The sequence below is a fragment of the Haliaeetus albicilla genome, chromosome 25, assembly GCF_947461875.1.
Source record: "Haliaeetus albicilla chromosome 25, bHalAlb1.1, whole genome shotgun sequence".
Classification (NCBI taxonomy): Eukaryota; Metazoa; Chordata; class Aves; order Accipitriformes; family Accipitridae; genus Haliaeetus; species Haliaeetus albicilla.
Window position 1 is genome coordinate 17,563,048 of NC_091507.1, and position 25,014 is coordinate 17,588,061.

Genomic DNA, 25,014 nt, shown 5'->3' on the forward strand with positions numbered 1-25,014 from the left:
GGAAGGACGGTTGGGCTGGTGCACATTAGTCATCCCGAGTGGGCCAGTCTCACAGGGAGGCATGTTGTCTTGAGAAAAGCTGTGAAGCTGAGCCCTGGGAAATTTCAGGCTTCTCTATGGAAATAGCAAGCCCACCAGTAGTTCGTGGATTTAAAAAGACTAATGGAACAAACGTTCCATAAAATATGTGGCATCCTGTGGATGTCTTGCTACTTCGCTCTTCCGTGTGCCACTTTTTCTGCTTGGAGTATGTTCTGCCACCATTTTAGCATCCCCGCTTTGCTGCAGAATGAATGGTGAACCATATTTCACTGTTTTTTAAAAAGTTTCTTCTTCGTCAGTCCTTCTTAGTGCTGTGAGCTTTTTTCCTTTGAGATGTCCTTGTTCCTCTCTTATCTTTAGCATATTCTTTTTGTACCTCAAACTGTGCTTCCCAATGTCCTTGGGCCTTTTAGTTCCTTCCACAGAGCTGGGAAAATAAGGGCAGAGCTGAGAGGAGGCATTTTTGCACCTCAGTGTAAAACATTTTCCCCTCCTCCCTTGGTGGGATGGTAAGTCTTGAGGAGAAGCCCACAGGCTTTTGTCATTAGGCAGAGGTCCAGGGTGGGAAACTGGAGTTGCATCTCTCCTGGGCTTGCTGAAAGGCTTTGGTTCAAGAAGTAGTAAGGTCAAGATGAGGTCAATCTTGGCCACTGCACACATGTTACGACCCTAACTTTGTTTCAAAATCGAAACCAGCTTGAGACCAAGCTGTAAAAAGAAATGCATGCAATAAAGAGAGTTTACAGAGCCAGCAGAAGCCCGAGTACAGTAATTTATTTATAGAAAGCACGTGGATTGGTTAATAAGGGGAGAGCACAGCACAATAAGAGTTGTTAAAGAAAGCGGAGGCTGTGAATTCTGCAGCATTTCGTCCTTTCTCATGCACCAGCAATGCCTGGCCGTTACCTCCATGAAGGGCATCATAAGGTGTGAAGGGGTCAAGATTTCTCCAAAGAGACTAGTGGTTTGGGGTGCTTCAGTTCTAGGGTGCCAGTCTCGAAAGAATCTGGAAAGAGATTAAGAAGTTAGTCCAGGAAAAAAAAAAACCCTATTGATTTCCATCAGCTATAGTGGTTGCTATGTATAGGTTTCTGCCTAGGAAAGTTAGAAGTTGGTGATGAGAAAGGTAAAGGAACTGTGACTTTAGTGATACGCTTTGTTGTGGTTTTTATCATTATTTGTGATAAAAGTGAAGAAGTGTAGTGGGCATAACTCTTGTTGAAGAGCTTGACTGATTCAGAGAAGAGCCTTTGGGATAATGCTTGGGAGAGGCGTTAGGAGACCAGGCTGTTCGACTGGAAGTCTTGGGGCAGACTGCAGGGTGTTAAGTGGAGAGCTGGAAAATACCAATACTAGGACCATTTCTAAGTGCCTGTTCAGAAAAAAAAATAGACAACAGCTAATTGATATGGCCCCACCTCGTGGAAAGATACACTGGAGAGAAAAGGGGTTTTGTCAGAAGTCAGCTGAGGCGAGTTACAGCCCACGGTGGCTGGAGAGGCGGTGGGGCTGCCTGCCTCCCCCCCAGCCCTGCGATCTGCCTCCCGCCAGCTCCGGCTCTGCTCTGACTGCGGAGCAAACCACTTTAATTTCCTGATCTGCAGTCCCCCGCCCCACCCCGCAGTTTGCTTTTTCTCGGCTAACTTTCTGCCATTTTAGTGATCTCAATCAGCTTATCATATGATCCGAGGAGTGCCAGAAGGAGCTCAGGGCTCCCGGGAGAAATGTGTGACAGGAGGCTGGAGGGAGGCAGGGGAAGGAAGGGTAGGAGCTCCCTGCTGCAGGAGCTGGGATCTATTAATTCAGCTCCAGCTGTACTGAGAAACCATACCCTTATGGTGGCGTAGCTGAAGGGAGACGACGTCTTGTTCTTGTCTAGCTATCGTGAGACAGGCAAAGAGAGCGATTGCAGGTCTTCTTCTGCATCACTTGAAGAAACCACTTTTTTTTTACTAGTGAAGACCAAAACAAAGAGAAATGTCCTTTTGCAACCCCCTAAGCATGCTTGTGTTTACCTAGTAATATGCCATCCAGGTACCAGGCACTGGTGCATAGACAAAAAATATGCAATATGTGGAGTTTAACTGTTCTGGCATGTTAATAAACTATCATTACTGACTATGAGCTTTGCTAAAGTAAAAAGAAGGGAAGCTGTGAATGTAATCCGTCTGTGCTTAATCTTGATAATCATCCTTTTAATGTGGAGAAAAAGAAATGGAGTCTAAGATTTGTATAAGAACATTTTAAAAAGAAACTTTTTTTCTTTTAGCCATCTAGAGTATTTGTTGTTTTTTAATATGAAGCATCAGAAGAGTCCAGCACAGCTGGGGCAAAACCCAGCAGCTGGAGCTCTGGTCTGAATGTTTTGCTCTGTGTGTGCTGAAGGGATGGGTGAGATGCCGGTGCTGACGGTTCTCTCTTTTTTTTCAGGGTCGGCATGTCAAAACAGGTCAGCTGGCAGCCATCAAAGTCATGGACGTTACTGAGGTGAGTAGAGGAACATTCTGCTTTATTAGCAATATGGGTAAAATTTAATAATGAGAGCTGGCATATGTCTTACCTCGTATTTCTGTTGAAGGGCATGGTCCTTGCTTGTGAACGTTTGCTTTCTGTTTGCAGGACCTGACCTCTTGAGCCCATCTGCCCTTTATGAGATTTCTGGGCCCTTGTGTGCAGGGGCCTCTGGCCTTCACAAACTGCTTTGGCTGGTCCCAGGGTGTATGAGCACATGTAGCACTCCCTTTTCAGAAACTTCTCAGAAGAGGGGAAAAAAAGTCAGATGCCCTGCTTCTCATTTTTTTCTCTTAAGTGTAGCATCTTGCTTTTACTGAAAAAGAAGGCGACTAGGCTGCTTGACGTAGAGGGCACTAGTTTCCCTGGTACATTTGCAGCCTACAAAGGGTATACGTTTATTCAAAGGAATGGGTCCAATAAAGTTCCAAGAAGCCTGAAAGCAGAAACATCTGCAGGAACATTATGCAGATTGCTGGCAGAATTCAGCATTGTAAAGTAGTAGTTGTAACTGACCCAGGGGGATTTACTGTGGAGCTTTAGATGGGAAAGATGGGAAATTAGCCCAGCCAAAGAAATAAAAAAATATATGCCTATATTTGAATCCTTAGATGTCTTGCAGTTTATGCTGTTCAAAAAGCAATCAGTTTAAATTAAGTCTTCAAAACAGATCAGGAAAAGCATGGGTTTTCCCCTGTTGATTCCATTTGTATTTTATAGAGTTACATCCACAAATTAACAAAACAGCTTCAGATTTAAAATCAAATGAGATCCTCCTGTGTGATATCTGCAACGCTTGACTGATATTGCACTTCTGAAGAGAGGTTATGCCTCTTCGAACCAAGCGTCTTTGTTTTTCTGAACTCCTCAATTTTATATAGGTATTAGGGGAAAAATTATGTTAATGCATGTACATTGTACAGAGCAGGGGGTCCTTGGCAAGCTGGTTCTATTAAACAAAACTCCTACAAGGGTGTTGCTGCAAAATGGTTTATATTTTTATGTGTGCGTATAAGTGCCAACAAGTAAAAATGGCCTTGGACACAAGCTCCTAGGCGAGTGGCTGGGGTGTAATGGGTAAACAGGCAGGAGAGGGAGGAAAACAAGGCAGGGTTAGGTCGACTGATAGGACTTCAGTCATATCTCGGAATCTCCTTGTGATCGATGGGCAGTGTGACTGCCACTCTCTAACTTAAGCTGTTGTGTCTGCCAAAAGCTAGACATTCTTGCTTTGTAAGATGGCCTGATAAAAATCAATTTTCAGCTAGAGATTTTCAAAGGCTGCCTTCACGAGGAGGCAGTGCTTTTTTGCTGCAGTTAACAAGCAGACAAACCAGAGAAGAATGAAGGTGCATTGACACACAGTGAATGTTCTTTGCACAGCAAACCTTTCCATTTGTGCAGCAGTTTTTCACAGGACAGCTTGCTGGACTGTGCATGGTGAAGGCTTCTTCCATAACATTAAGATTGGCTGTACTGCACACTCCCTCTGTTTTTAATAGCATATATTAATCACAAACAGTTGTAATGGAGAGGTTGCACAGCATAAGGAAAACAATTGAAAAATGCTGTCTATAGTATGGCTGAGCTCATGTTGCGGGAGATGGCTTATGTTTTGAAACTTTCAGTGATTTTTGGCTGGTTTTGAAAAGCTAGTTGTATATTGGCACTGTCTATCTTTTATCTCAAGAGCTCATGCTTTTTTAGGGGATTAAGGGCAGTCAGAGGAAGGAGTTTGGAGATGTTAGCCCCATGCAGCTTAAAAGTGTTGTTCCTACCATTGGACCTCATGTGTTTTCGCTTCGAAGTAATTAGCCTGCGGAGGCTAAAAAAGTGGTGTAAATTCTTCCAAGTTGTGCTAAGTCAGCTCCACTTTTTACCACCAGGCATGGGTGATAACATTGCATGTACCATTTTCTTAGTGGCAGATGTGGCCGTAGGTTATTCCCGTCCACTCTTGCTCGCTGGTTCCTTGCCTGTTTCCCAACACTTGTGCCGGCACAACTGCCCTGGGGCCAGATGGTGACCTGGATCAGTGAACAGGCCCCAGTTCCAGGTTAAAAATACCCTCACTCCTCTCTTTCTCCTGGTTATTTATAACCTGGATTGGTTTGTTGATCTAGTTTAGCGCATGACATTACAAACAGTTGTGCCGTCGCTATGAAGAAGGTGGCATGAGACTGGAAAACAGCCGCCGACGGCCATGGGGGAGAAGGGGCATAGCTCAAATGGACATTGCTGTCAGAGATGGCCGAATCATCAAGCCATGGCTTCAGTTCCGCAAGGGATGGTTTCATGAACGCCTCCTTTTGCTGGTGGATCGTGCAGCTCCATCCTGGTTCTAGCTCACCACAGCTTATGGGGATGGTGGGAGGAGAGAACGTGGGGACAGAAGGGGCAGTGACTGCCACCCTCAGCACTGCCCCAAAAGAAATGCTGAAGGAACCACAGCCTCAACTTTACCTTCTCCGCCTGCTTCAAGAGCTACAGTTAGATGAGCTACTCTTGTAGGCTAATGGTAACACTAACTGTGTCCGTGCCTATGGGGAAAGAGGCTTGAGTGGAAACTTCCACAAAACTGAAATTGTGAGGTTTTTGATGAGCGGCTACTGAAGCTCTAGGTGATTTGTGCCTCTGTGTGTGTTTTACTGGCAGTATTATGCCTTTCTGCTTAAATATAAGCAGTGCTGTGGAGGATATCTGTTTGTCTAACCTGCGTTGAGAACAGACACAAGACTTTGTTTCTTCTGGGATATCTCTGATCCACTGCTTGCTTTGCCAAATGCTTAACAAATTAGAAAGCCTAATGTGTTGGCACGCGATGTGGGCACACCCCAAATTTTCAGTTTTCAAGGCCCTAATTCTGCAATTCGAACATTGCTCAGGATCAGCGAGGTTACATCAGTTCTGGGCTGTAAAGCTTTGATCACCCGAACAGGAGGGATGTCAAAGTCAGTGAAGGCTTTCCTTAAAAAGTTTGGGTTGGCATGAAGAAAACGAGGTAGTATAATTGCCGACTAGAGACGTTGGAAGAAACATTACAGCTCTGTAATGTACATGGCGCTGTGGAAATGCTCTTCATCCTTCTCAGCTTTTCTTGTGGTTTTCTCTTCAGATTTTAATTTTGAAAAGAATGGTGGTAAGGATGAGAAAAGAGGAGGTGGGCTGAAGATATCAGCTTGATCTTTGAATATATTATGACTAGTTAGTACTGCTGCCTGAAACGTTGGGGGGGTGTTGATGTGCATAAAACTTTCCTGTCTCTTCCACTTTCCTCCTCTCTAAACAAATTAAGAAAAGATCTAGAAGATTTTGTGGATCTTTATAGATCTTGAAATCTACAGCACTAAAGCAAGCACTAAAGGATCTGTAAGATGTAAAGATCTGTAAGTCTTGCTACAGAATGGTGCATATGTACGTCCTATTTTCACTTTCAGGGGGCGAAGCTGGAGCGCATGTAGGGTGAAAAAATTTCACTGGAGAATAGAACAAATAAAAACAAAACCCCACCAGTCCTCAGCAATTAAAAGCTATTCTGTTGTTGGAATGAGCCCAATGACCGTAAAAGGGGAACAATACGAGCTATCAGCATATACATGCTTTAAAAATTATTTTCCAAAATGTACATATGTAGGATGAATCTCAGGCTGCACACATGTTGTGGGGGGAGGTGTTCTTTGAGAGATTCCTCTAGCCTGTCTTTAACCTTTTTATTGTAGGATCTCTGTTCCTTTTGGGGCATTGTTTTGGAGAAGGTGGTGTTCAGTCCATGTTGACCCCTTCCACTCACTGACCATGCTGTTAGGTTTCCATGAGCTCCTTGGTGCCTACTGGTGTGCAGCACTGTAGCATACCAAGTGAGCCATGACTGATGTTGTCAGATGCAACACAAGTATACTGTAAGATTTGGCAGTCACCGTTTAGTTAGAAGAATCCATTTTCTTGTGAAGCAAATAACATTTAAAACCTTAGCAAAGCTTATTTGGCAAATCTGTCTGCATCTAAGCTGTTAACTTGCATTACACCCTAAACAGATGGCTTGACTCTGCTTAACTCTTTTGGAGGTTTTCTTTGCAGCTGCATGGTTGTTTCCAGTGTCACTCCTGTGTTCCCCTTCCAGCGATGCTTTTCTCTTTGAAAGGTTTAGTAACTGATCTTGATGGAAAAACATAATCGCTTCTTTTCTGTTTGTTATAACCCCTGACGCTGCTGCTTCTTCCTCCTACCTCTTCCCACACACACTCTTGGCATCCCTTGGGAAAGTTTTCCGCATGCCTTTTTAATAGCAGCATTTCTCAGCTCTTGTGCCCAGTGTTTCATGACTTGTCCAGTCTAGTCTGTGTAAAATTATGCTAAGTAAACAACTGGATACTGTATCCTGCTGATTTATGAAAGAAGCTGGATTGCTTTTAGTGCTTGCCTGTCTTGCCCTTTCTGTATGTACTCTGCAGAAAAATTAACAACCCCAAACCAAAACCTCCAGGCCTGCAGAGAAACGTGGCACATCTCCCGTACCTAGGCAGGAAAGGTTACCCGAATTATTCATGGCCATCTTTCCGACTCTGCTGACTGCTTTTTTCTGTTGCAGTAGGCAAGTCACTTTGATTCTTGTGAGTCTGTATCTTATGGCCTATGTGGTGTTATAAACTGCGATCATGTGGATGATCTATCCGTCGTCTGTAAGACATCCCAAAAGCAGTCTGTAGAAAGACTGCAGATAAATAAAAATGTGTGTGTGTTCCCACACATGCAGGCAGACAAAATGAGGGGAAAAGAAAAATACAAAACACCAGAAGTTTGCCCTAACTTTTATGTGCTTTTTCTTTTTCTCATGAAAATCCAAAGACAGTCTGTGGATTTTGATCTGTTTGGAGGGAAAAAAAATTAAAAAGTTGATGCCTCACTCTAGAATACTGGGAAATGCAGATCCTCACTGCACTGTGCAAACAAAACTGAGCCAAGCCAGTCTCGAGAAGCTGAAGATGGGCTGGCCTTTTAGTGTGGAGACATGAATGCACTGCTTCACCTGGCTTTACCTGGCTTAGTGCAGCTGCCTGATGAAGGACTTACATACCAGTCCATGGCTGTACTTACTGCGAAGTTAGCCAAAGCAGACCTGAAGCCAGTAGAGTTACCAAAAGCCTTTGCCATGTCCCTTCCTCTTGATGTGAATTGGGGAAGATGGATCAGGGACCTAAAAATCCAGATTGTTCCCATGGGGAGTACTGGCACCCTGCTTGCTTGTCCCTCAAATGTGAGGTTGCTTACTACTAGTCTGTACAAAATTTTGTAGTCTTTCGTTAAACAATTACCTGGCAAAACAAAGAATCGTTCCGTGGAAAAGAAATAAATAGGAAAGGTATTTACAGTGTGGACTGCTGTCCGGTCTCTTCTGAAGCTGATTAACCTCTGATCTCTTCCAGGTATTAGGTCAAAAACAAAGAAAAAAGAAAAAAAGGCTGCTAGGAACTTTCTATTACAGTTCAGGGGAAAACAGCTGGACAGAGTGGTCCCTTGAGCTGTAACGTCTGGTTTGGGAGGAGGTCAAAAAGAGCTGCAATAGCCTTGCAGCCAGCAGGGCAGCCTTTTTTGAGCTGCAGAGCATTTGTATAATTGACTGTTTCCCTCCTTAATTTGAGATTCTGCACCTACCTCCGTTGCATGCCCTCGCCCAGCAGCCTGGCACAGTTCCTCCCCAGGCTTTACTGTGTTCCCGATGCTGGGAGGCTCAGCCCTGCAGTGCTGGCTGGTGTGGGACCGGGCTCTGCTGCAGCCCCCATCAGCTCTGCTGCCTGTTTTTCTGCAAGACCCCCGTTCGGGTCGGGCAGAGGTGGTCCTGTCCGTCTTCAGGGTGAGGGCTGTGCATAGGGCCTTGCAGGGGGGCTCACGGTGTCAGACATGTCGCAAGACCCCTGTTCTTGGGTGGCAGAGCAGTGCTTAGCCTGCCAGCTCATAGTCCTCAAAGAGTAGAGCGACATTTAACTCTGGAGAGCCTTTTGTCCTTACAGCCATACAAGGAGCAGTGACTTTATCGCCCAGCAAGGAAAATACATCTAACACCCGGCCTGAGTCAGATCTGCGATTTTTGGATGTGATTCAAGAAACTTTCCTGGAGCAGTGCTGGCACCAGTTTGGATAAAGGGCAAACTTTCACTCTTATCCAAGTCCTGGGGGTGGTTAGCAAGACTGTCAGGCTGGAAAAGCTTATTTGGGAAGGGGAGGATGTCAGGTTTGGTGCGGCTGCAAGAGGGAGGTTGAATAGGGAGCTCCACGTGCGGTTTGAGGTCAGGGCAGAAAGTCGTGGCTGTTACCAAGCGGCTTTGGAAATAATATGCGATATGGATTGACTGGAGAGAGCTGGTGTCAAGCACCACAGCTCTGTGTTGCTATGTCCCAGCAAAGAGCAACTTCATGCTGATACTGTGTGGTTGGGGGAAAATTGGCAACGAGGAGAGAAAAAAAGAGATGTAAAACATTCATACATCCTTGTTTCTCTGTCTGCTTTTTTCAGCATATGGTTTCTTCTTAGTGCAAGATTTCCACCTGAATGGAAGACTGTTTGCATGCACAGCCTATTGTCAGTTGTCCTTGCGGGTATAGCTCTCTATATATTTTAACATGCTTGTTTTGGAACCTGACTGTTTCAAGGCTTGAAGAAACAGATGTTTTCCTTTTGCCATGAAGATCCTTGAGGGCACCATTGCTGCTTCACCAGCATCTATTATCTGTCAACAGCAAAAGAGCTTTGACTGTGAAGGCTTCGTGATGCTCGTTTAGTAGTATTCCTGTTGCATGGCTTTTCAGCTGAGGCCAGGAGATGGCTTCATACTCAAGGCTGATCGTGGATCACTGTGTTAAGAAAGTGCAAAGAAAGCTGTGTTGCCTCTGCCTTCTCCTCATCTCTGTGCTTGTGCTGGGTCTGATGGGCAACATTTTTTTCCTGTTTAGCAGAAAATGTTTTGCCAGTGCTCTGTAAATTGTAATGCAGTTTAGATTACACAAGCTGAATTTACGGCCACATAAAGGGAACTTTGCTGTAGTTTGGAGTGCAGAAGGATGTCCTTGTTTTAGGGAGGCAGCTTTAAAATTTTACCTACCTGGCTGTAAGAGAACCAGGTAACACTCCACTGTAGCACAACAGATGATGCTCAGGATATGCTCCTCAGCTGTGGCCCTGAGATCTGTTACTGCTCGTCAGTATGCGAGAGCACATGTTTAGTACTGGAGCATAATGGAAACTAGAAGGCTGTGTAGGCTATACCTGACTTCCATTGGTGGAAGGACAGGATTGCATATTAAGAAGATCTCTCTGCAAGTCTTGAGCTCTTTGGACAAGTCTGGACTTTTTCTTTAAAAATTTCTTTCCTTTGGTCTGATGGTGCAACTGCATTGACACACTCAGAAGGAAAGGATAAGTCATCTAGGTGAGCTACTGAACGTCTGTTACCATTGTTGTGATGAGTAAGACAGGTGCTTGAATTCCAGCTTTTGGGCATTGTTTATCAGTCCAAATGGGCAATAGTTATGGATTTAACTGTAATCCTGTGCCTATTTTTCTTCAGTCCTTAGACTTGGTACCTGCAGTCATCTGGAGGCCTGCTGTTAGCATTGACTAGGAAGTCACTAATGACAATGTGATTTCATATGTATATGAATGACTGCGAGCGTCTTTAGGGAAATCTGCACTCAATACTAGCAGTGGTGAAGGCTCAGTGTGGGTAGTGTGCTGATGCTTTCACAATCGTGATATTTAACCTACTGGTCATAGCTGCACCGACGCAAATTTGAGCAATAATAGCCGGCGCAAGTTCTAGTGATGGAGCATTTCTTCTGAGCTGAGCGGAGTGTTTGTGCCTTCCTGAGTGCTGAGCTCTGTGTTTTCAAGCTGTCTGAGGAGATTGGAGTTCTCTTGGGAAACATAAATGTTTGTGTGCAGGTAATAGCAAAAAGCATGGGGCTGTATTTTGTATCATTTCTGTCGGACACAGAGCACAGCTCAATTTACCCCTGGTGAATCAGACATACCATCTACTCAAGGAAAACAAGGCAACCCTGTCAATACAGTGTTAGAGCATGTGTGCTCTTGCCACTTTGGGCAGAGTAAAACCAACGAGGATTGTGACAGAGCATTGTGCTTTCATTTTAGCAAGTATCTAGGCTGAACCCAGGTCTGCGGTTGTATTCCTCCTGCCTGAAGAGGCAAGCAAGAGATCCCAGGTCCAGTATGAGCTGCTGTCTTTCAGAGGTGCACTTTAAAATCTGGCTCGGGCATTAGGATCAAAGACAGGAGAATTAATTTTCTGTTTATGTTAAAGGGGATATATCTGCTTGAAATGTAATCATTCTTAACTGTGTTTAATTGTAGTTTCATAAACCGCACCTGCCTGTGGGCTACTCCTGTTTTTGCTGCAACATTCCATATTTTTATCTTGACTTCCTAAGGAAATGAGGCTTCTTGGTGATAGTGCATGTGTCCTGCCTTCTTTTCCACCAAATACCTTTTGGATCTGCTGGCAAACTTTGGCCAAGTTTAATGAGGAGGAGAAATTCCAAAGATACAAAGTCCCGACAAGTTATGTGCAAACTGGCAGGCTGCAGAGAAGGGAGAGGCTGAAATTTATAGCCTCTGCTTTGGGAATGGTAGGCAGACCTTAGCCACTGTCCGTTATCAATCAGCTGGCCACTGTTTTGCAGTAAATGAGGAGGGGGAAGTAGATTAGTCTGTTTTTTGGTTTTGGTTTGTTTTTTTTGTTTAAAGAAAAAGTTCTGATGCTTGACTTTCAAGTGAGTGCTGCAGCTATAGGAATGTGTGCAGGGTAGCACATGCAAACTACTTCTAAGCATTTTAAAATCTCCCTCTGGTTCTTTCTTTAGTTTACAGGTCCACAAATAGTATTGTACATTTGAGATTATCCTGCGTGATCTCTCTCTGCCTGTTTCTCTTTCTTAAGATGTGCGTATGTCTATATAAATATAAAATAACAACGTTATTTGCCAACATTTAATGAGACAAAAATGTTTGCTCTAAGTCCCTCGACAGTGCTCCTTTTGCAACACGCAGCTTGAGTGATTGCATAGGGAGTTGTTGGCTAAAATACAGTCTTAAAGCCCAGCTCCTAAATCTAGAGATTATGGCCGCAAGTGCTAATGCTCAAGGACTTGGGAATTCATTGTACTCTAAGCTGACTTGTAACCACGACGAACACTCCCCTTGTGCCTAACAGGAAAGCGTTCTTCTCCCCCTGTGCCCAATCTGTTAAATATGCAATGGGAAGCACACGGCTGAGCTAAAAGAGCCTTGAAGATGCTGTGCAAACTAGTGCAGTTGATCAGTGTAGAAGATGCTGCCTGTCTCCTGAGCGTAGAAGCGTCTCAAGTCCTTTCCAGCAAGGGGCCTGTGTACATTCCTCTAGATAGGTTTAATCCAAAAGGGATTAAAGCCCACTGAACGTGCTTTGCGTAGCCTCTCTGGAAGAGAACATTTTCTACCGCTAAATAAAAGTGCAAAGGTGGTGTCATTAAATTGCAAAGATTGGTGCTTCATAATAAGCACAGTTTAGTTTTGCTCTCCTGTCCTTTCTGTCTCTCTTAGTAAGACCCTGCTTCAAGCATGATTAGGCAGATGGGAGTCTGGCCAAGGAGGCATCTTCTTGTTCTGATGATTGCCTGTTGGTTTTTTTCATGTCAGGCTTTATTTCTCAAATGTTTTGATCTGAAAGGTGTGTCTGTGAGAAGCGAGCGAGTTAGCAGCAGAAGCAGCTACTGTTCCTGTGTGGAGGGCAAGCACACTGGTGTTTTGCCTCGTGTCCACCAGGTAAAACGGTAGTTTCTTTACCCAGCACATCACTGGTGCAAAAGGCGTGGTGAGAATTCAACAGCCTGCTCGTTTTTGCACCTAGTTCTGCAGAATGGTGGGGGCCTTCACAAGTGTCCCTCTCTCTGCCTAGTGGAGGGGTCAGTTCCAGAAATGAACTTTCAGTTTTTTGCGTGTCAGTTGGTGTATGAGGTGTTTCTGCAGTGTTTCACCAGAGCAGGGATATTTTCCACTGTAGCTCCTTCTCCCTGAACTGAATTTTAGTGTTTGATTCTAGCGCTGGTAAGAACTAAGTGGAAATCTTAGTGTAAATGCAGCAGCCCACAGACCTTCAGATAGCTGTTACCGGCCTGGCAAAACACCTTGGCTCTGCGTCCAAGAGCAAGAAAGGAGAGTGTCCATGATTCCTGAAAATCATTTTCTTATGTGGAATATTTTACCGAATGGAAATGTAATTGGACAGAGAGACCACAGGCAGCAGGGAGAGCGAGCATCCCTGTGGCTGGCTGCTTGGCTCCCCTTGCACTAACCTGTCCTCCCGGCTAGGGCTGCGGGCGGCCAGGCAGCCGTGAGTCACTGCTGTGGAAACAGTGATGCAAAGGCAGCACCATTAAGGAGGGTTTTATTTGTCTCTTGCATATTTTACCTCGGCAGCCTTTTCTCTAGCATTTATTGGCGTTTCCTCTCTTTGAGCCTGGGAGACAAACCCGTTTTTATAAATGAGTTAGTTGTTTTTCACGCTGAATTTTTCTTTTTGCTTCTCTGGCTATGCCCTTTTGCAACAATTTGTTTAAATGTAAAGCCTTGAGTCAATTATAAAATGATAGAGTTGCACTGATTTATAGATCAGAGGGGGCTCCATCGTCAAACAAGTCTCCACTCAAATTTGAGTCCCCGAGGGTGATGTTGGTTTCTGTCTCGGAATTGCTGCTTCTCCTCAATTCTGGTTAAAAGAGTTTGGGAAGTGTACCTAGCCTAGTCTTGAATTGCAACACCAATTGTTAGAGTTTGCATTGTTCTTGTAAAAATGGATGGATCAGCACGTAAATGCAAACTTGTTCTCTTTCCCATGCCTACAAATGTAAACAAACAAATAAACACGCATGTAAATTCAGGAAAGGAGTTCTCCCACTGGCAGGAAAGAAAAGAGGTGGCATCCTGTTGTGATAGCAGTGCTTCTTCATGATATAGGTGTCTACAGGTTTTCCCTATTTTCTATTTACTTCTCCCTTGAGATGTGGTTTTACAGTACAGCAAAGCCAATTTGATGTCTGGCTGCTACTGCAGGGGCAGCCCTGCCTCTCTTCCACCCCTTTCCCAACAGCGCTTGTTCCAGCATCTCTCTGGTCCCGTCCTTCAGAGCGCTCTGCTGGCAAAGAAGTATTTTCTTTTTTTTTTTTTCTTTTTTTTTTCTTTTTTTTTTTTTTTCTTTTTTTTTAAATTCAGATTAGCTTTCTACTGTTTTCGCCCCAGCAAAAGCTGGCAGGGGGGTGGGGGAGAGGGGCCAGGCAGGGCAAGGAGTGGGAGAGGCCTGGCCCTCATCATCATCATCATCATCATCTCCTCAGGGTTAGAGCCCTGAGGCTGCCTGGGGAACCGCACCCCCACAGCCATCCCTTTGCGGCGTGAACCCTGGAGGAAGGCCAGCTGCGATGCTTTTCAAACAGCCTGGCCACATCTTCCTCGGCCACCTGCGATGGCCACTGCGGGACTGTTTGTAGTGCCCCACACCTGCAGATTTAGGAATAAAGAACGGAGTGTAAAGGTCTTCTGCAGGGATTCCCCCACCCTCTGATTCTTTCCACTGTGCAGCAGGCTATTTTTAGTCTGCTTGCTTGCCTCAGAAATTGCTTCACTTTCTGCTTTGGACCATTTCCATAACATTTGTTGTGATTCTGAATTCCAGTGTTCAGGATAATGTCAGAGCAAAGAATCGCTGGGTGGCGAGCTCGGTTCCAACGGTGGAGGCAAAAAACCTGTGCTGAGGATGTGTGATGCCAGCTGCCTCTCATCTGGTGACCCACGGGAGACTGGCTTAGGTGAACCACATCTTGGACCATGCCCCATATTTGCAGGCAGAGAACCTTGCTAATCCTGAGTTTAATGGTGCTTTGGTTAGTGAATGGCAAAAGAAAACAACCCTTTAGTGGGCTAATCCAGGTAGCCAAAGTAGATCTGCCTCTGAAAGACATTTGTTTGCTTTAAGTGAAGTCCGGAATCAAAAGCCCAGCCTGCCCTTGCTCTGTATGCTTGTGTGGTACCATTGCTTAACTCACTGGATATCACTCTTTCTTCCTCCAAATGTTACTTAGGTACGATTTAAGTCAGCAGTTCCTTTGGCAATGAAGTGGTCTTAAGATACATAAGGTGTTAGAGCAGACTTTACTGTGGGAAACAATGCTTATTTTAACGTTGTTGCATATGATGCATGTAATGATTTACCATTTTGAGACATAAATAATATATAGCTAGTTCTGTAATACGTGAATTTCATACAGCTTGTTGATAAAGCAGAAGAATGCAAATCAGTGGGCTTGGGCAGAGTGTTGTAGTTTCATAGGAAAGACCTTCTGACACAGTAGCATCCCTGAGGCAGTGCTGGATACGGAGGGGTCGAAGACTGGCTGGCAGTTAAAAAGAGTTTTTCTTAGAAAAAAATGAAGAGGTTTCTTCTACTGGTCTTCTCTACAGCTCCATAATGCATGAAATGAATACAGCTGTGGAAACTCAAGTATTCAGGAGCTGTATATTCGGTGGACAGCAGAGATTGTGCCTATTGCTAAGGCACAATATAGATCAAAAAGTTGGATTTCAGTGTTTGAGATTGAAAAAAACAAAAAAAACCCAAAAAACCAACCTGATATTTAGTATCAAGCCTACATTCTTGTGAATTTTCCACATTTTTTTTCCTGAGTCTTGATTAAGATCCGCTCATGATAGATTGATGCCTGTTTTGGATTAGGGGTGTAATCCATGATTGCTCACAAAATACCCATATTCATCAGCCTTTGGAGGACAAATAGCTACTTAGAGTGTGGATAAACAGTCGCCAAAGCTCTGCTTAGCATGGCTCCACGAGCTGCTATGTGCTCCTTGAGATATGGCCATCTAGACCTGGCACAGCTGATGAGCAGTGATCTCTTGTGCAAGGGTTTGTCTAAAATTTTTCCTCCTGGTTGCACTCAAAGCAGGTACTTCTGTGAGTGCTGTGCTTTTGGCCATCACTAGAGGGCTTCAGAGCGAGAAACCTTCTTGCCTTCCACATGATGGCAAAAGCCAGAAGTTTCTTCTGAAACCTGATACACAGCAACATAACAGAGACCTTTGAGTTATGCTGTTAGGAGCTTACTGGTGCTTAGCATTTTTTTGCATCTTCCATTCAGAGAACTTGTTTCATCCTCATTTTTTTTTCCTTTTTAACCTTCTCTTTTAATCTTCTTTACAAGATGAATGGTAAAATAAGGCCTTACCCAGCCCTCCAGGTGTGAGGTGAGTAGGGCTGGTGGGCAGCTAACAGCAGATAAAGGGTTTTGCGGTGTCCTGCACTAACCCGAAGGGATGAAGCCGGACCGTGCAGGTTGTCGGTGTGCACGGGCACGTGTCCGCTCTCCAGGCCAGCGCTGCAGTGTCGGTGTTGGGGAGAGGTGGCCAAAACTGGGCTGTAACTGTTGCATGGCTGTACGTGCTATGGCTCCTGGGGAAAAGTGTCTACTCACGAACTGAAGGCGTGAGGGAATAAGGGCTATATTGTATGAAAGACAACCTTAGCTGGATGTCTCGCTTTGAAGAGGTTTGCCAATGAGTTGGAGAGCTGCCCTCAGCCAAGCCCGCTTTCAGTGAGGAAGTTTTATAGGTCATGAAAAGCGGCAATGTCCTTTTTTCCACCGTGCCTTGCCTTTATATGAAGCAGCGCACATGCACTGCCGTCATCCCTTGTGCTTTGGATCAGCGGCTCGGCGTTAGCCCAGGGAGAATTGTGAGTGCCTCCGATTTCTCTCCGTGGTGTGGGAACGCTGGAACACATAATGGCTGCAATTCAAAGACAAATGCTAGCTCTTTGCTACTGATCACTTTGGCAGAAACCCCCAGATGCTCAAAGACTACAGATGGAGCTGGTTTGGGGAGAGTTTTTTTTTAAAAAAAAAGCACCCACAACCTTAGAACCTCCTTTTTTTATTATTATTATGTTTTGTTATCTTTATAATAGCCTCCGTGTTCTTCCTTTTCCTATTCTGCACCCCCCACCCCTTGCTTTTTAATTCATGCCAGCCAGAGCGCAACTACAGGCTTTTCCTAGCGGAGCATCATTTGTTAGTAAACTGGCAAAGACAAGCTTAACCAATTTAACCAGCAATTTCTGTGAGGCTTTCCTTTTTGACTGGGCTCTGGGTTTTCTCCATGTGCCTGTTGGAGGGACAAGGCTTCAGGAAACCGCAGGAGAGGAGCCTCCAGCCGTGACGGGCTTTGTTCAGATGCCTGTAGTCTGGCAGAAGCTGACCTCCACAACACATGGTCTTTCACTTAGCTGCCTCTCTCCAGCTATTGGAGAGGTCCGATCTGCTGTGTGTGGGATTTCTGCTGCTTCCACGCTGCTTGGTAGTGTTTCCAAACCGACCAGCGGATCCTTGCCTTGGTGGTGGAGCTGGAGCTGGCAGGGTTGCTCAGCCTGTCCCTTTGTGCGTGGCTTCAGTGTCACACAGCTCCGCGCTGAGCAAATCCGGTGCCCTAAAGCATATCCTCCTGAATTTTGAAGCTCTCCAAACAATCCAGGTTTTCTCCTTTGGATGTAAATGCCCCCCCCTCCACCCCCCACATTTTGGCTAGGCTACTTGCTCTTTCTTTGGTTTCTAATCAGTGTGATGAAGGGAAAATTTTTTCAGACTGTCACTTTGTCATGTTACGGGACTAGCATAGTAAAAAGTTGTAGTATCTGTTGGGGTGAATACCCCGAGCACAGAATTGCAGGCTTTTTCCTGGTCGTGAATCATCTTCCCCTGAGACCCTGTAGTGATAGCATTACTTTTGTCTTAAGAGGAAAAAGTCCCTGACAAGAAGACCATTTATTTTTCTGGACGAGAGAGGCCATCTGTTTGGGGTTTTTTTTGTAAAACACATAATTTTTAATTTATCCTTAAGGAAGGTGCTGCTCTGGGTGTCAGGCTCTGGCTGGTGGGTGTAGCTAGGCGGGCTACATTTGGCGCAGGAGATGTGGTGGCTACTGGAGGCTGAGGAAACCAAAATGATACCCTGTCTGAGGTGAGCAGATCATTCCCATATAGGAGGATTTCAGTAAAACACGTTACGCCTGTGCTTATTTTACAGCCAAGTTGCCGAGCGTCGCTTTTTAACAGTGGCTTGCGGTACGGGAGAGGGCTTTGCCTGTCTGAGAAAAGAGACCCCAAAGCAGCTCTCAGCAGGTTCACAACACCCCCCCCCCCCGCGCCCTTTTTCTGCTGCCTTTCGCTTCGAACACGTGTGATGCCCGGCGAGTGGAATAAACAAAGAAGCCACAAAACCCAAAGGAGCAGCGTTGCCCTTCGCCGCCCCGGGGAGGGCTGCAGCCTGGATGTGCTGCTACCTCTTCCCTGCCTGCTGCAGGGTTTTTTCTTTCTGGGTGAGGTAGCCTGGCCTCTCAGGTTTCTCTTACAGACTTTGTGGTTGATTTAGGCCTGTCAAGGGAGAGTTTTGGACCGAGTAAACCTTGTTTTCTCCTTATCAGCACCCGGGTGTCGGTGCCTGGCTCCCTTGTCCCTGATCGGACTGCTTTCTGCCTGCTGTGCGTACACATCCACGGTTTTAAGCAGCTGTCTGACCATTTATTATTTCTGTTCCGCTAGGCCCGCGGGTCCCCTCTGCTAGTCGTGGTGGAGTCGCGACAGGCAAGGCAAGGCCGGCAGGTCGGGGGCTGGCGGCAGCCCCTGCTTTGCAGCACGGGGACAGGAGGGCGAAGAGCAGCCGAGCCTCACCGGGAGCCGGTGTCGGGGTTGGGAAGTGGATTCCTGTCCCCAAACTCCTGCCGGTGCTTCCAGGGTTACAGCTCACGAGTCAGAGACTTGTGCTGGGATCTGAGCTGTTTGCTCTTAAACTGGAGAGTGAGATGCCATAGCGGCTCTGATTTTTGAGGTGAAATAGCATTTAATAAATGCAAGCTTGTTCACAGCCCTACAGCAAAAACAAACATGTACTGTAGTATTAGGACCATTTATGTTTTCTCCAGTCCTGTTTTCTTGGCTGTTAATCATGGTCTCTTTGTCACCTTCCCAGCTAGGGGTAAATGCAGCTGGGGTGTATATTTTCTGCAAATATTTGTTGCTGTTATTTATCCTGATGGAGGCAGAAGGGCTTTTCTTCTTGGGCAGGTAAATAATTAGCTGGCTATCGGCAGCTTCCTTGCTTGGAGAGGGGGAGGAAGGGAGAGAGGAGATCTTGATGCCCCGTCTGATAGATGGACATGAGCATCTTGTGGCTCTGTTCATTGTTAATTCACTCCTGCAGCACTGCTCAGCTGTGAGGTTTCCAGGCGTGCTTGGCAGCGCCGACAACAAAAACATCTGGTCCAAGAATATAGTTCCCTTCTGCTGGCAGCTGCATGAAAATGATTTTGTACATAGTGGCGCAACGCCAAATGCACTTACTTGTACACTAAAGTGCACAGCCTTTACAGAGCTTTGGCAGTGTGGGGCGATTTTAAATGCTGTGCATAAGTCAGCATTAATCTACCAAAGAAAATGAAAACCTCAGCAACCGATTTTATAAAGAACTCACTTATCACGCGTGCCCAGACGTGGCCGTACCTTTGTACCTGTTTAACAGCTGTTCCTGTCTGAATACAAAGGAAAAGCCTTGTGGTTGCAGCCCTGGTTGTCATCTGTCCTCTGGAAGGGTTTGGCACAAACACGAAGGGAAATTTGCCCCTCGCAGACGTCCCTGAATTCCTCTGGTCAGCAGACGCATTTGTCTGTTACTGATATAGGTTGTCTGTCTCCCCTCTTGTTTTAGGAAGGACCTAGTATGTGCTGAAGAAAATGTTAGCTGTGAATCAAGTAGTTTGTGTGTCTGCTGGTAAATTGTAATTTGAGTGATTGGACCTGATAATTACAGAGTCATCATCATCATCTTGTCAGTCAGTTGTAAATCATTCTGTAATGGATTTCCTTTTTAAAAAAGAGTTGTATTTCTGAGTGCAAGTGTATTTTAGAGCTAAAATATAATACCCGTATTCCTTCCTGCTTTGAAAACCCTTAGGGTTGTAAGCATGGGTCTTGTTCTTAAGTGAAGAAGCAAATTGAAGGAGCTCGTTGCTCCAGCAAAGCTGCTCTCAGCCCATATATTTCTAGTTCTTTCTTTTCTGTTTATTCCCACAGAGCAGCTGAGCTTGGTGGTGCTTTTTCACCCCCAAAGCTGCCGTTGGGTTGCAGGCTTCAGGAATGCTGCTGAAGAGCCTGAGGAGCAGAACCCCCGGGTCTGGTCTGGCATCAGTCATGGGTGGGTTTGCCCTTTGCAGAAGGAGCCCGTTCCTGGCCAGGAAGAAACAGGTGGTTTGAGGTCTTGGACAGGGTATTTCTACGGGTGTGTGTAGGGCTGACTGTCTCACAGCTACCGGCCTGATGTTAATCCTCCGCTCTGTCGCTGCTGGGAGGAGCAGTTCCCACCAAACCAGAGAGAGAAGGAAAAGAAAGGTGGAGATGGTGGCAATGGGAGGAGGAGCAAGCTTCCTCCTGCTGGCTTTCGAAGCAGTCTTTGCTTGCGATGTCCGTGAAAGAAACCGAAGATATTTTTGGGGCTAGTTTTAAAATTGAAAATAAAATTTGACAAGCCTGTAGGGCTTGGTCAGGTCTCCTCCCCTCTCACCCCAGCCACCCACAGTCTGCATGGACAGTATATATTCAGCCTGTTTCCCAAACACACAACGGTGGGCTGGTGTCACTGCTTTCTTTGCGATCCCTTCTGCCCCTCGTCTGGTGAGAGGAACGGGCCTTTGAACCTTTTGCGTCCTCCCTGTTCGTGCCTGGCGTTTTGCGTTTGCAGTGCTTTCTTTGCGTAAGGCAGGGGAGAAGGTTGTGAATCACCGACAGGGGTTGAGCAGTGACTAATATTGGACCAGAGAAGCTAAAGCGTTTAGCCTTTAGGCAAAGATTACCTGAAATTAAAACTTGTAAGGACTTGTGCGTTCGCACTGTGTCATTCAATCATGTTTGTAAGACACATGTACAGATCGGACGATTCCTTTTATTCCTGAGTAATTTACATATTTTGGCTGCTTCACAAAAGAAACCTTGTGTTGAATAAGTCAGATCATGATCTCACACCAGTCCTTGCTTACAAGGAGCTTTTTGGAGGCTGTAGCATAGCCCAAAATTTGAAGTTTTCCTTTTGTGGGTGTAAAACAGCGTAGGTTACTGACAGCACGTACAATGGGCGTTAAACATGGGTATTAACTCCTAAGCCAACGTATTACCTTCGATGTTGGGGGATGTGATGGCTGTCTGTTAGGTGTCATTTCATCTGGCAGATCACCTCTGTCTGAGGTACAGCACTTTAGAAAAGAAGCATTGAATCTGTTTGTTCATAGTAACGGGATAAGTGAAGTATGTAACTTTATAGAAACGTATTGGTGGGCTGCAAAGAAAAGGCGGTAATTTTGTTTTCGGGGCTTTTCTTAGCACTCATTTTCAGACAAAATGCAGGGCTTTGTAAGTGTTGCAGACGGAGTTTTAAATATTTGGAAGGAAAAATTGCAGCACTCGCAACATTTTAATGAGGAAGGTTTGCTTAATTAAAGCCTAGAAGACTTGGGGAATGTGGACAGCTGAGGAATTAGCAATGTGTTACAAAGTTCTCCTTCCACCTACCAGTTGATTAAGGTTCAGAAGCTGAAGTCGATAATAAAACTTGTAGTCTTCCAGTGGCTGTTTGCGGGCCTTAGCTGTTGATGCTACCAATGACCAAAGCCTGGGTTCACTCTGTCTAATTTTAGGCAGGTAGTGGTTGTGCTGAAGCCTGGAATGTAGCTGCCCTAGGTGCCCACAATTTAGCATGGGGGGAAAGGTACCCATAAAGGGACAGGTCTGTCCACCTGAGGTGGGACTCGTCCCGTGCAGGGGTGAAGGTCACCGGTGGGACTGTGTCTCCTGGAAGTGCGAGGTACTTGCTTCGTGGCTGCCAGCTGCTCACTGCTGGCAATTGTGGTGGTGCTTGTTCGTGCTCCCCCATATTTTTAAAAATTTTTTATTGTATTTTTTAATATATGATTGAATTGGGAGTACCATTGCCAGTCTGCTCCCCCAGCTTCACAAATCTGTGTGTTTGCTTTTGGCCTAAATAATACTATGTACTGAGCAGCACCAAGCCCTCCGTCACTGTTGGGCGAAGAAATGGTGGCATGTGATGGAGCTTCTGAATTTCTCGTCAGCTACTTCTCCAGTCCTATCTCTTTTTAATAAAGGATCCTATGTGAAACAGCCCTGAGAAAGTGCCAAAGTGGGATTACTTTTCCTTCCTCTCCTTTGTTCTGTTGTTGTTCAGGTGTGCGTGGTTACAGCTTTTGGGTTCATGATCGTGAACTGTTGGGGTATTTTGTTTGTTTTTTAGCATTTGGGTTTCATTCAATATACAAAATGAAGGAGGGGTTGTAAATAAATCCCTCTTCCCTGTTCATCTACAGGACTTGTTGGTCAGTGTGGGTGTGAGGCTGTATACTGAACAAATCTGTCCTGTAAGGGAATCAGTGTCTTCATGTAATTATAGGTTTTCGTGACATGTACTGGAATAACATTCGTGTTACGCCAGAACTGCCATTTTTAATGTATTTTACCTTCCCAGCTTAAATTTCTGCTCATATAGCTTCTGTGTGGCATTTGGTAAATAGGAAATCCACTTGCAGTCATTTCAGCCTTTTGTTTTCTCTCCTCTCTCACATGTTTGCCTTCTGCCCAACCTCCCTCAAAGTTAAAGCTTAGTTTCAAACTAGAACTTTAGTTTCTTGTTGAATCTCTCCAGCTGCATCAAACCTGCAGGGCTCAGGAGCTTTTTCCATCTCCCAGGTCTAAACTGTGGCCCAGCAGCGTCTGGACTGCACATGCAGGGAGGGACCCATGTGTTGATCCCCTTTGGGAAGGAGGTCTGCGCTCCGGGTGGGAATGGTGGAGCTTCACACTGCCCGGGGAGAGCAGGGGCCAAGCGGTGGGCAAACACCTCCCCTGGCTCTGTGTCTCCCCCCCGCCCCCAGAGATGCTGCTTTGCTTGGCATCAAATGCACACTGAGATTGGAAGTAGAAAAGCTGTGCAACTTTTTGGCTTTGTGCGTAAGCCTGTTTTCTCTCCAGCATCTACGTCTCCTCTTATTGTCTGAGCCCGGAGCTTTGCATAAAGGAAATTGTTTTAATTTCTTTCCTTCGCACACAGACTTATTTTTCATGTCTGCTAGCAAGGGCTTGTTCTGATCACAAAAAACTGAGACTGAATGTAGAATTGTATAGCAACAGGCGTTTTTAGTGTGAATAATTAATAGTAATGGAAGTAGGGTACTAAACCTTCCCTCTTTTATGAGAGCTCTGAAGATGTCAGCACAAGGCTAGCTTGTTGCATAACTTGTAAATAATTTAGGCTTGATGAGGATGGACAGTTGAATTGTATAGCTGGGATAAACATGCAATCTGAGCAGAAAACTCTTTTAAGTAATCATGACCAGGATCAAGGGACTAGCCTTGGCAATGGTTGAAGGGATTTGCCCTTAGGAGTTTCTCTCTTGGTTGTCTTCGGAAAAGCCCATGTCATCCTGGGGTTTTACTGGGGGAGGTCAGCAGCGGTGCAGTCTCTGTGCCTTCAGCGCAGCTCATTCAGTGACCAGCAAAGGCATCGGGGGCACATCAGGCAAGAAAGAAAATATTGTTGTCAGGGTGATTGGCAGAGGAGGTGGTTTAGGGGGGAGACAACAGACAAGTATTGTCTTCACGTGGTTTTTGGCTCCTTCCTGCCCGCACGTGATTCCATCTCCTGTGCCTGCACAATGCTTCTACACAGGCTCCTTCGGGCAGTGCTGGGACCCTGCTTAAGAGCTAGCCCTCCCTCGTGCTTTTTTGTCCAGTTAATTTAATTGTTGCTTTATGGCTCCAGCCTCAGCAGTGGCACTGTTGCGAACAATTTGGCTCATTTTCTCTCTTGTTTCAGATGGTGCCTTTAGCATGCAGTAGAGAGGGTGTTGTGCCAAGGGGAGACAAAGCAGCCTCTGTTTTGCATGCGTTGGGAAGTGTGTTTCTAACCTGCTTGATGAAATCTTGCCACTGAAGGTAACCGAACGTGGTCATAAGGACAGCACTGTTCTGCCAGCCAGTTCTCACAAAACTAAGATTTTTTTGACCCTCGAAAAAGCATCACGGCCGTCTTCTGCAATCGCTCTGCCTGAGCAGCGTTGCCGGTTTGCTGCTTCTGGCAGCGTGGCTCTGTGCCGACGGCGGAAGCTGCTCGGAGGCTGGTGAGCAGCTCGCAGTGACGAGATGGGCTCCAGAAAGCTCGCAAATGGTAAAGCCCGTGAAGGGCTTTCTCTGCATGGGCTGCGTATGTGGGCAAGGGGCAGAGTCGGAGAAGCACCCTCACAGCGATGGTGGGGCGATGCTCAGCACCCACGCCACTGCTTGCTGGATGTCTAGTGCTCCTTCAGTGTCACCGAGGGCTTGGCATGGTGGATGCATTTTCTTAAGGGCAAACAGTCTGGAAGCCTTTGAACAAGTGCGTGTTTGGGAAGGACTTGAAGGATGGTGCAGAGAAATGAACATGCTGAGGCCAAGGTGGGAAGAGTCTGTGGGTAGGGGGTCCGTGAAAGAGACGCCTTGCACGTGAAGTGGGACAGGCACAGTCAGTGCTGGGGGTGAGACGGGAACAGAGGAGAGAGACAGAAGGGAAATAAACTTGCATGAGGTCTTTAGCTTGAGGGTAACAAAGCTCAAAGGCTCTGTAAAAGACTCAAGAAAGATGGGATGTAATAAGAAAGTTGGAGACTCTTGTATGGCAAGATTTAGGAGGGACTGTATATGGACTTGTTAAATGTTTACTGCACTTCTTGATTAAAGTCTTTTCTTTTAAACAGTTTAAGCTTTCCCTCCTAAGAAGCCTGTTTTTGGTCTTTTCTTTTAAGAACTATTTTATGTCATATTCCCAATTCCGACACCCGTAGTGGTGTTGGAGAGGATCGCCTTTCTCCACATTGCGCTCCCCACACTGCAAGCTGCTCTGCTTTACACAAACTTCCTACCTTGTCAGGCACTGGCAGGGACTTGCCCAGCACTTGGAGTCTCATTGCTCTTGTGGTTAGGTTCCTCCCAAAATTACAATCTCCGTCCCGGTTCAGAGGCAGCGCCACAGCTCCCAGTTCAAATACCGTGCTGTGTGCAATACTGACCCAACTCTTCTCGCCAAAACATCTCCCTCGTGTGTGAGAACTTTATTAACGAGTGTATATATTATGGATTCCAGCACCAGAAAAGGTCACCTATTGTGCTAGGCACTATTCAGACTTTCCCTGTCCTGGACAGATTCTGCTCTGAATGGATGCCGGCCAGGTCTGGGGTGCAGGGAGGAGGGGGGATGTGACACACAAGCAGAATGGTGGTTTGCAAAAGTTGGTGTCATGATTTATCCAGGAAGATTTT

At 45.8% G+C, this 25,014-nt stretch overlaps 1 protein-coding gene across 9 annotated transcripts in view; it reads left to right on the forward strand.

The window, feature by feature from the left end:
* Positions 1-25,014, forward strand: part of MAP4K4 (mitogen-activated protein kinase kinase kinase kinase 4) — a 383,820-nt gene that overhangs the window by 291,434 nt on the left and 67,372 nt on the right. For all 9 annotated transcript variants that reach the window (XM_069770099.1, XM_069770100.1, XM_069770105.1 and 6 more), the window contains one exon: positions 2,473-2,529. In XM_069770099.1, coding sequence (XP_069626200.1) covers positions 2,473-2,529 — 57 coding nt within the window. The remainder of the gene's footprint in view (positions 1-2,472; positions 2,530-25,014) is intronic.